The sequence below is a fragment of the Cebus imitator genome, unplaced genomic scaffold (genome assembly GCF_001604975.1).
Source record: "Cebus imitator isolate Cc_AM_T3 unplaced genomic scaffold, Cebus_imitator-1.0 Scaffold317, whole genome shotgun sequence".
NCBI lineage: Eukaryota > Metazoa > Chordata > Mammalia > Primates > Cebidae > Cebus > Cebus imitator.
In genome coordinates this window covers 2,039,738-2,051,198 of record NW_016107632.1, presented here as the reverse complement: position 1 = coordinate 2,051,198, position 11,461 = coordinate 2,039,738, and the positions used below count along the sequence as shown (strand labels likewise).

The window sequence follows — 11,461 nt, the reverse complement described above, 5'->3', positions numbered from 1 at the left end:
ACACACACACACACACACACACACACACACACGATTCTAGGATTCTAGGCATGAGCAAAGAACTTGGTTCCAGCCAAAGCCAATCAAGGCAGCCTGAGGATGGCTGGGCCCGGCTGGGCTGCTGCAGGGGGGGCTCTCCACGGAGGCTACTCACCTTGGCAATAGAGATGGTCTGCTGCTCCATGGCTTCATGGATTGCAACACGGTCATCTTCTCGCATCTAAGTGGAAGGGAGAAATGTCATCAGACCTACTGAAGTGAGGAAGCAGGGAGCAGTGGCAGCAGGAAAACTAACAGCAGCCCCAACTCCTGAATACCAGCTCCATGCAAGACCAATGGCAGCGACCAGGTCACCTCTAATCATGGTAACAACAGTGTGGGCTTGCCTGTCTCCTCCACACTCTTCGGATATGGAAACTGAGGCTTCAGAAGTTAAGCAACTTCCCACTGTTACCCTAGAGCGACAGGCCCAGGGATTGAAAACATGTCTCCCAAGTCAGAGGTGATTTATGCTGGCTGAGCACAGGAGGTCACATACCCTGGTGCCACCCCCTTTTGGCTACTACCCACTTCATCAGACTCACCTTGTCAAACTCGTCAATACAGACGACCCCACCATCAGCCAGGACCATGGCTCCACCTTCCATGATGAAATTCCGGGACGAAGGGTCCCTCATCACCGAGGCTGTCAGTCCAGCTGCGCTGCTCCCTTTCCCAGACGTGTAAACCTGGGGTAGTGGGGAGGTGTCAGCGCCCAATAACAACTCCATGCTTTGGCCTCGGTAAATCAAAAAGACCCACTGAGGTTGTGATTTGCCCAAGGACACACATCAAAGCTGGCTGTAGGGTACAGAATAGTGCTTCTCCCTCTGGAAGGGGAGGCTGCCTTGGGCCTCGGTGTGCCCAGATGTTCTCCCTGCTGAGGGCATCACATCCATGACTCACCTGAGCCCCACCACAGCGCTGTGATACAGCCCTGTGGGGCCCGGCTCACAGATGAGCAAACTGAGGCCCAGAGAAGAGTCAGCCTCAGGGCTACGATGAGGACTCCTGATTCCCAGGGAAAGACTGCCCCCATCGTGGGTCCCTTGTCGTCTCTATATAGACCTGCATGCCACATACTGCCATTAGGCCCCTGAAACTGGGGGCTGAGATGTCCTAACTGAAATGTCCTTAAGTGCAAAACACGATTTCAAAGACTCAGGGCTTATAAGAATGTAAAGTATCTCAGTAATCTACATATCAATGTACTGAAAAGAGATTTTAGATATACCGAGTTAAACAGACTCTATTATGAGAATTAACTTCACCTGTTTTTCCTTTTTTCTTTCCCCTTCTTCCTTTTAAATTGAAACAGGGTCTTGGCTATATTGCCCAAGCTGGTCTCAAACTCCTGGGCTCAAGTGATCCTCCCACCTCCGCCTCCCAGGGAGCTGGGACTGCAGGCATGCACACCACCATGCCCAGCTACTTTTTACTTTCTTAATGTGGCTAAGAAGACATACATGGGCTGCATTTGCAGCTCACATACTTCCACTGGACAGTGCCAGTGTGGTAAACTTGGCACACTTCCTATCTATCCAAAGACCACCATCTTGCCCTGTACAACCCCGACACACGGATAAAAGTCAGACCCTCTCTGGCTCTGATCCCCACAGACCCATTCACCAATGCAGCAGAAGACCCAACTTATCAGACACTTGGGTTCAGTCACATCCTGCTCTAGCGCTTACCAGCAGTGAGACCTTGGGCAAGACACTTACCCATTCTGTACCCGAGTTTCCTCACCCATAAGACAGGGATAATTGTACCTACCACAGAGTTGAGGTGAAGACTAAGTAAATACATGCAAGGGACTTCAAGCAGTGCCTGGCCCTTCATTTTAGCTATTATTATTATTTTCTGAAACAGGGTCTCACTGTCACCCAGGATGGAGTGCAGTGGCACAATCTTGGCTCACTGAAACCTCCCCATCCTGGGCTTAAGTGATCCTCCCAATTCAACCTCACAAGTAGCTGGGACCACAGGTGCACACCACCAGGCCTAATTATTTTGTATTTTGGGTAGAAGCAGAGTTTCACCTTGTTGCCCAGGCTGGTCTCAAACTCCTGAGCTCAAGCAATCTGCCTACCTCGGCCTCCCAAAGTGCTGGTATTACAGGCATGAACCACCGTGCACAGGCTGATTTAAGCTCTTACTGATAACAATGCCATTATTCAGCAAATGGATAAACTGATGCTCAGGGAGATCGGGTGACTTACTCAAAGCCCGCAACCAATTACTGGCCAGGCTGAGACCCAAACCCTATCCTCTCAGTCCAGCATACTCACCCCTGCCCCAAACCTACATACACCTGTTGGCTCCTTTCTTCCTCCCATCTCCTCGGCTATCCTGACCAGTCAGGAGAAACGAGGAAGAGCCAGCCCACCACAGGTGTCCTGGGGACCCAGAGGCCCTGCCCTGCAGCCTTCCTCCTGCAAGCTAAGGTGGAGAAGGTTTCCCAGGCCACTCACCCCAATGGGTGAACACTTCTCCACAAACTTCAGAAGCTGGGACTTGGCTGTCCCAGGGTCCCCTAGCATCAGCAGGTTGATGTCTCCTCGGCGAGTAAGTCCATCAGGGAGCCTGGGGGAGGAAGGGTAGATGGACAAGGTGAGAACCCATGAGGGCATTGCATGTGACATCCAGTCACCACATTAGTGGGCTGGCAGTTGACTCCCTCAACTATCATGGGCCTCAGAGTTGGCAGGAAGGTAGGGGCTGTGGCCTGAGACCCATGTTCCTACCCAGCTCTGCAGCTCCCAAACCACGGTAGGTCTTGCCTAGCAATGAGGACACAGCTTGCCTCCCAGGAGAGAAGGGTTAAAGGAAATGGCTCTTACGGCTATGCTTAGGCACACCCAGCATCTGAGTAACGTTCCTCCCAGTTGGAAAAAGACACGGAGCTGCCCGTGGGCTGTGCATGGTGCGGCAGAACAAGTGCCATGACGGCAGGCTCCCGGCTCCCCTGCATGTGCTGGGGAGCAAGTCCCTTTAGCTCTCTATGCCTCAATTCCCTCATCTATAAAATGGGCACAATAGCTGTGTTCTCAACAGGTTACTATGAGGACTGACTGGGCTTCAGACACATAAAGTGCTTAGAAGAATGCCCGTGCATAAGGAAGAACACAGTAAATGATAACTGCTAATAATATCACTGCTACTGTCTATAACTCTATTATTTTAGTTTCAAAAGGACGCATAATGTCCTTTAAGAGTCAGGTTCTTCAACGGGCGCAGTGGCTCATGCCTGTAATCCCAGCACTTTAGGAGGATGAGGCGGGTGGATTACCTGATGTCAGGAGTTTGACATCAGCCTGGCCACCATGGTGAAACCCCATCTATACTAAAAATACAAAAATTGGCCAGGCATGGTGGTGCATGCCTATAATCCCAGCTACTAGAGAGGGGCTGAGGCAAGAGGATTACTTGAACCGGGGAGGCGGAGGTTCCAGTGAGCCAAGATCGCACCACTGCACTCCAGCCAGGGCAACAGAGCAAGATGACATCTCAAAAAAAAAAAAGGCAGATTTTTAACTATTGCATTCATTGGAAGCTTGGGTTCAAAAAAAGTGACTCTCACTCCAGGCTGCACAGTCGATATGCAGCGGAGCTGAGACCTGCATGACCAAGCTCAGTGCTCTCCCACTGCACTTGCCAGGTCCACAGTCCACCCCCTAGCCAGGGTCAGGGCATCGCTGTAACAGGTACACAGATCAGCCACCAGCCAGCTGATGACAAGCCTGGGGGCTGGCAAAGGTGCCTGGCAGACTGAGGGGCCAGGAAACACACACAAAAAATACTCACTCCTGATTATCCACTAATTGTCCTACTGTGAACCCCGTCACCGGCCCCCTCCCCAAACCCAAGGGAACTCAGTCCCCCTACCTCTTTCGGGATCCCCCAAAGAGCAGGCAGGCAATGGCCTTCTTCATGTCCGTGCCCCCAAAGATGGAGGGGGCGATGCTCTTGGAAATGACCTCATAGACATTGGGGAGGGCGGCCAGACGACGGAACTCCTCCTCCTCCTGTGGGCTCACAGCCCCAGCAAAGCTGCGGCCTGGGTAGACAAAGCAAGCACATGAGTAAGTGCAAGGGCACCTCCTCCAGCCCACTGCCTGTCCTGGCACCAGCTCAGGAACTCTCAGAGGGCAAAGTCCTTAGGGCCAGGACAATACAACCTATCTAAGAGATCCCAGCTCTCAAGCCATCAAGCGTGGGCCTGGTGTGTTCCAAAGAGTGAGGGGAAGTAGGCAGGGGGTTCTGAGGAAACCAAGGGCCAGATGGCACAGGACCTTGAAAACCACTGGAAAGTCTCCCCTTTCAGCCGAGGAGTTATCTAGTGTATTGGTCATGACAGCATCGCTCACTGGCTGCTGCGGAACAGAAAGGGTACAGGCAAGGTGGAAATGGACACTGGGGAGGACTAACAGTGATCCAGGGAGACCCAGGGAGAGCCAACGAGGGCTCAGAGCAAGGCGGGGAGGGTGAGAAGTGGTCAGGGTGATCCAGGGAGGGCCGATGAGGGCTCAGAGCAGGCGGGGAGCGCTGGACACGTTTTGAAGGTGGAGCCGGCTAGAGCTGCTGACTGATTAGATGTGGGGGATGAAAGAAAAGGGAATCATGGATGACTTGGGGGTTTCTGTCTGAACAACTGAAAGGGTGGAGATGGGAAGACTGAGAGGAACCAGTCTGAGCGTGGGGAAAGGGGAGCTTAGCTTCAGCCATGTAAAGTTTCAGGTGCCTTTCGATGTCTAAGTGAACACAGCAAGTCAGCAGGTGGTTATTAAAGTCTGGAACATGGGGAGATGCCCAGGCTAGAAATGGGAATGTGAGAGCTACTTGCCCATCAGTGGTTTTCAAGTTGTAATAATCTAGGTAGTTTGTGTAAATGTGGGCCATGGAAGGAGCCCTGGGGAAGCCACCCCTCCAAATCAATTCACTACAGCCAGAGGGCCAAAACAAACCTGAAAACCCTCAAAGCGGTCCCTGCTGCCCTCAGGTCTAAGTAGGAGCTCCCCATCTGGGCACTCAAAGCCTCTTACACGGCCTGATCCCTCATCCCCTGGACTCCCACTCACCCTCCAGCCACTCAGCACCTTGCCCAGGCTGGGGTCTTCACCTGCTCCTGCCATCCCCTCCTGCCTGGAAATTCTTCCATGCCCACCACTCTTCAAAGCCCAGCTCAGATTCCCCTCCTTCCAGAAAGCCTTCCCCAAGGCCCAGCCCACACCTCCTCCTTCTCCGACCTCCTTTAGCACCTCCTTGGAATTTCGTGGCCCACATCTGCTGCCACTTTACCCACATGTCCCCAGGGGTCTCACAGTTTTCTTATTTCTCCAAATAAGCACTAGACACCTCCTGCCCGGAACCCCACATTTCACTTCTCTTGCAACTGCTGGCACAGATGTGAAGATGTGACATTCAATTATTCCCCAGTGATTTGACCTGAGTACTTCTGCCTTAATCCTGCACTTAGGCAGACACCCTCAGCCCAGGAGCCACAGCTAGAACCAACATGTGGAAGTTCCAGGGATCACTTAATATAAAAATGAACATTCTAATAACAAGAGCAACACAAGGATATCCTGGGCTACCTCATGAAGTAATGAGCTGCCTGCTACCAGAAGTGTGCAAGCACAGCCTTTTGGCAGGGCTGAGCCAGGACCCCAAAGCCAACTCACCAGAGCCATCTGTGTCCACCTGGATGCCCAGGACACGGATGTAGGAGCTTCGGATGCCCACGCCCACCCTGTCACGGCCCCTGCTGGAGGTCAGGCCAAACTTCTTGATGGAGTAGATGCCCATGATGGTAACCCTGCTTCCAGGGACAACCTTGTCACACAGGTACCAGAAAAGAGAAAAGGTGAGATTCTGACTGGGACAGCAAGTATCTGATCCCACCATCCCCACGACACTCAGGGTCCACCTCAGCATTTTTGCCACGGGCACCACCACATGCTGAGCTGGCTCCATCCCCATGGGGCCCAGACAATGGCCTCTCTCCCCCTCATCACCAGCCGTGCTCAGCTGCTTGGAGGATGGTGTTGCCAATGGTGACAGCCAAACAGAAAGGCAGGTGGTGGCCTGACTCTCGCTGAACTTGGTAACTCACTTGTATGCTGGTTTAGAAGGAAGCTTAGTGCCAGCCCACAGAGCCCTCCAAAAGTCCCAGCTCCATGTGTCTGCTGTCAGGCTTGCTGTGTGGCGCCCTTTAGCCTCTCAGAGCAGGACTTCCTCCTCATGCCCTCCAGCCTCCTTGAGGGGCCACCCGCCCTTTTTGACTCTTCATGGCTCTGTGAACTTGTTTTGCCTCTGGCTTTTCATTTCCTCTTTTAAAAATGAGATGTTGGCTTCTCCGAAAAAACACCAAATGGCGGATGATGCCGGTGCAGCGAGGGGGCCTGGAGGCCCCGGGGGCCCTGGGATGGGGAACCGAGGTGGCTTCCGCGGAGGTTTTGGCAGTGGTATCCGGGGCCGGGGCTGAGGCCGCGGAGCTCGCGGAGGCAAAGCTGAGGATAAGGAGTGGATGCCTGTCACCAAGTTGGGCCGCCTGGTCAAAGACATGAAGATTAAATCTCTGGAGGAGATCTATCTCTTCTCTCTGCCCATCAAGGAATCTGAGATCATTGACTTTTTCTTGGGGGCCTCTCTCAAGGATGAGGTTTTGAAGATTATGCCGGTGCAGAAGCAGACCCGTGCAGGCCAGCGCACCAGGTTCAAGGCGTTTGTTGCTATTGGGGACTACAATGGTCACGTCGGTCTGGGTGTTAAGTGTTCCAAGGAGGTGGCCACTGCCATCCGTGGAGCCATCATCCTGGCCAAGCTCTCCATTGTCCCCGTGCGCAGAGGCTACTGGGGGAACAAGATCGGCAAGCCTCATACCGTCCCTTGCAAGGTGACAGGCCGCTGTGGCTCTGTGCTGGTGCGCCTCATCCCTGCGCCCAGGAGCACTGGCATTGTCTCTGCACCTGTGCCCAAGAAGCTGCTTATGATGGCTGGTAGCGATGACTGCTACACCTCAGCTAGGGGCTGCACTGCTACCTTGGGCAACTTCGCCAAGGCCATGTTTGATGCCATCTCTGAGGCTTACAGCTACCTGACCCCCGATCTGTGGAAGGAGACTGTATTCACCAAGTCTCCCTATCAGGAATTCACGGACCACCTCGTCAAGACCCACACCAGAGTCTCTGTGCAGAGGACCCAAGCTCCAGCTATGGCTACAACATAGGGTTTTTATACAAGAAAAATAAAGTGAATTAACATTGCAAAAAAAAAGTGAGATGTTGAAATAGGGGAGTCTCCAAGTCCCTCAGCAGAGCCAGTGTGGGGTGGAGGGACACTTACTTAGTAGCTGTGTGACTTCAAAGAAGTCACTGCACATCTCTGAGCCTAGGGGGATGATAAAGTGATCTGCCTCTGCTGTTTGAGGCAGCAGACACAGAAGTGCTTTATACCATCAGGTTTCACAGCTCCAGAAAAGACCGTCACCATCACTGTTAATATTCCATGAGCCTCCAACTCCCCTCTTTCCATACCCACTTTGTAAGTTTTCAGGATTCATGAACTGCTTGGAAAAATCATACATCCTGAGTACGTAATGTGCATGAAGGAATGGTGCTAAACACTTGACATGCATTTTCAAGCAGCCCTCTGAGAGATTAAGCAGTGTCCATATCCCCATTTTACTGATGAGAAAACTGAAGCTGGACAAAGTCACGGAACTTGCCCAAGAGAGCAAGAGCCTGACTCCTACACACTCTATTGCCACTAACGAAGTTAACGGAAGCTATGGATCCGCTCTCCTCAGAACATGCATGCAATTTCAGGATATGCAAGCCCGGGTTAGAACCCTAATCAAAGACCTCAAAACCTTTCACCCAGGTTACTACGAGAGGCCCGGGCCCAGGCCCTGGCTCCGAACCCCCTCCCCCTCCATAGAATCTTTTTTCTTCCTTTTTGAGACAGGGTCCCCCTCTGTTGCCCAGGCTGGAGTGCAATGGTGTGATTGCAATGCAATGGTGCGATCTCAGCTCACTGTAACCTCAACCTCCTGGGCTCATGTGATTCTCCCACTTCAGCCTCCCAAGTAGCTGAGACTATAAGCATCTGCCCCAACCCCCAGCTAATTGGAAAAAAAATGTCTTTTTAGATACAGGGCCTCACTGTGTTGCCCAGGCTGGTCTTGAACTCCTGGCCTCAAGCAATCCTCCTGTCTCAGCCTCTCCAAGTGCCGGGATTATAGGCACGGGCCACCATGGCTGCTCAGCAGAATCTTAACAGAAAGCCTGGGGTAGGAGGTGGAGTGTCAGGCTGGGAAGAGGCTTTCCCAATTATTGGTTATCTAGCTGTGCATCTTGGACCTCTTATCACAAAAGAACATAGACTTTGAAAAGCAACAGACATAGGCTGAAAGCCCGGCTGTCCTCCACACAGGAAATCATTTACCCTCTCCAAATTACATTTTCTCATCTGCAAAATGTGGTTGACACACCCCTGCAGATCATGGAAAGATGAGAGGAACTTATGGAAGCAGTAGGCATAGAGCAAGTGCTCTGCAACTGGCCACCTTCTCCACCCCACTCACCCTGTTCCAGATGACCCACTCCCAACGCTCGGGTTAGGGCCGTAGCTGGGACACCCACCCTCACAGATGCCCACCTCCCGGCCCGTCTGCCTCACCTGTCGCAGTACAGCTGCATGTGTCTGGGCATCTCACCGTGGGGGACTGCATCAGGCAGCTCCTGCAGCTTCAGGGTCTGGAAGTCCACGCATTTGCATTTGTCGGGCATGATGAAGTATGGGTCCAGTGGGCACTTGGGGCGCCCAGCCTGATCTCTGTACAGGGTTAAGGGAAAAGAGTCACCAAAGCTACCTTGAGAATCCAAAGGCAGGGCTCATTCATCCCAGGAGTCAGCAGAGACGTTGCCAGCAGCAATTTATGGTCTCCTGGATAAGCTGGAGATAAGCCCTAAACGAAGGCAACTCTGAGGGACCTAGCACTGGATTAGACCCAGTGGGTCTCTAGAAGCAGCTGCAGGCGATGCTGATTGTTCTCATTTCTCTGATCTCCACTCAGGTCACCTCCCACAGTCCCTTTTGGCCACACACTCACGTGTTGCACTTCCTGGGCAGGGCATAGCCCTCCAGGCCAGGGCGCATGGCAATGTTGGTGAGGGTGTTTCGGCAGCTGCGGCACTGGATAGAGATGCGGGTGGCCTTGGCACGGACCGCCGAGGCTGCAATGATGATGCCGGGGATCTTCACCAGATGTGACATCATGTCTGACTGTAACAGAGCCATCGGGAGGCTTGCTGGTTAAGGGGAGCCAGAACACACCTGAGATGTGCGAGTAAATGTCCTGGGCAGCGGCCTGGAGGAGGTGGGCACAGAACTGCAGGGAGGGGCACAGCTCTTCTGTTTGGCTCAAAAACTGCTTCCAGTGCATCAACCCAATGCCAGGCTACATGGACCCAGGGATTCAGAGGAGCCTCAGGCACAGGTCTTGCTTTTAAGGACCTTGCAGCACAATGCGGTAGGGGACAAGAGATACACAAAGCACATTTCACTACAAAGTGGCAGGTGCCAGGAGAGAGGCCTGAACCCTAACTCTGATGGCAACATCCACAGGCCTGCAGAATACCACAGAGAACAAACCTGAGGGACAGCGGCCCATGTTCAAGCTCCGTCAAAACCTGCTATGGGGTCTCTTCTCTTTGAGCCTCAGTTTCCCCATCTTAACGACTATTCCCACATTGGACAATAAGGCAATATTAACTTTTAAGTGTGATGTTATTGTAGCTCTGCTTTAAAAAATGATTCTTCACATGATCGCGTTTTTGCTGTACATTACATGAAAAGAAAAAAGAAATAAGGTTCTTCAAAGACAAGGTATGATGGCTCACACCTGTAATCCCAGTACTTTGGGAGGGCAAGGCAGGCAGATCACCTGAGGTTAGGAGTTTGAGATCAGCCTGGCCAACATGGTGAAACCCCATCTCTACTAAAAGTACACAATTTAGCTGTGTATGGTGGCACATGCCTGCAATCTCAGCTACTCGGGAGGCTGAGGCAGGAGAATCACTTGAACCCAGGAGGTGGAGGTTGTAGTGAGCTGAGATAGTGCCACTGCACTCCAGCCTGGGTGACAGAGCAAGACTCCATCTCAAAAAAAAAAAAAAAGTTCTTCATCTTTTAGAAATACATGGCAAAATAGTTCCAGATGAAATTATATGATGTATTGGACTTCTTTTTCTTTAGTAGAGCCAGGGTCTCAAAATCCTGGCCTAAAGTAATCTTCCTGCCTCAGCCTCCCAAAGTGCTAAGATTAGAGGCATGGCCACCACGTGTGAACTTACTTTATTCTTTAGCAAAAAATAAAAAGGACAAAATAGCAAACAACACAAAACGTTAATTATTAAATCTAGGTGAAGCTGTATGGGGTTCATTACACTACTCTCTGCTTTTGGGTAATTTTTTATAATAAAAAGCCAAAAACAAGAGAAGCTCCTTTTGTCGCCAGGAAGAGACAGGTTCAGAAAGGTCAAGTGCCTGGTTCAAGGTCACATAGCTAGCACTCAGGTCTGCCTGTATCCAAAGCCCTCTGCACCATGCAGCAGCCACTGCCACCCTCCAACTGGCTTCTCAGTGGACCCACCTTCAGGCTACGAATGCTGGAAGGGCTGGCGTCCGACTTGAGCATGACCTGGATGTCCTGGAGCACCTCCTCACCAGCAGGCCGGGGCCGGGTGACCTCATCAGCCACCTCCTTGGCAGCTTCCTCCAGCTAGAGAAAGGGAAAGGCACAAGCTGTTAGTAACTGGGGCAGAGCAGCCCTGGGGAGCTCAGAGGTGGGGTCCCACTCACCAGCTGCAGGTGCTCGGCTGGCTGCTTGTACAAGTGGTCGGCCAGGTCTTCATCAAAGCTGGCCAGATCCTCCATCTCCACCTCAATCCAGTACTCCCCGAGGTTGTAATGCCGCTTGAGTTCATCCCTGGAGTGGGCATGTGGGGGCAGGAAGGGTACAGAGAAGAGGAAACCAACAACAAAAAAATTTTTTTGGCTGAGGTGTGCCTGCACCCCTGAATCTGCCCACACCACAGCCACCACGACCTCATGATTCCTCATGATTCCTCTTCCCAAACACACATCTAATTCCAGATCATCCCATTATTTAACCCTTCAGAGGCTACTCACTGCTGGCACAGACGTGCCCTAAAGAAAGCTCCATGGAAGGGATCCACAAGATAGTCAAAGGATGTTCCAACACTCAGGCCAGTGTGCACAAAACAGCAACCCAGTTCTGTCACTGAAGGACCCTTAAACTGAGTCTTGGAGACAAACAAAGCACACACTTAAAACCTGGGGCCGGGCGCGGTGGCTCACGCCTGTGATCCCAACACTTCTTTTTTTTTTTTTTTTT

General features: G+C 52.1%; 2 protein-coding genes across 2 annotated transcripts in view; one reads left to right on the top strand and one right to left on the bottom strand.

The window, feature by feature from the left end:
* The window catches only part of MCM5 (minichromosome maintenance complex component 5), a 23,106-nt gene that overhangs the window by 7,711 nt on the left and 3,934 nt on the right, over nt 1-11,461 (bottom strand). Inside the window, exons 3-11 of the mRNA XM_017504025.1 lie at nt 10,906-11,032; nt 10,697-10,825; nt 9,155-9,327; nt 8,722-8,877; nt 5,724-5,890; nt 3,928-4,099; nt 2,514-2,625; nt 585-728; nt 155-220 (exon numbers count right to left, since the gene is read on the bottom strand). Of these exons, the coding sequence (XP_017359514.1) occupies nt 155-220; nt 585-728; nt 2,514-2,625; nt 3,928-4,099; nt 5,724-5,890; nt 8,722-8,877; nt 9,155-9,327; nt 10,697-10,825; nt 10,906-11,032 (1,246 nt within the window). The remainder of the gene's footprint in view (nt 1-154; nt 221-584; nt 729-2,513; nt 2,626-3,927; nt 4,100-5,723; nt 5,891-8,721; nt 8,878-9,154; nt 9,328-10,696; nt 10,826-10,905; nt 11,033-11,461) is intronic.
* On the top strand, nt 6,398-7,317 carry LOC108286318 (40S ribosomal protein S2-like). The gene has a single exon (XM_037729759.1). It carries the CDS (start codon nt 6,569-6,571, stop codon nt 7,268-7,270), a length of 702 nt encoding a protein of 233 aa, XP_037585687.1. The 5' UTR covers nt 6,398-6,568; the 3' UTR covers nt 7,271-7,317.

What these genes read in the sequence shown, in the direction of transcription:
- LOC108286318 (XM_037729759.1), top strand. Translation starts at nt 6,569, where the DNA reads ATGCCTGTCACCAAGTTGGGCCGCCTGGTCAAAGACATGAAGATTAAA.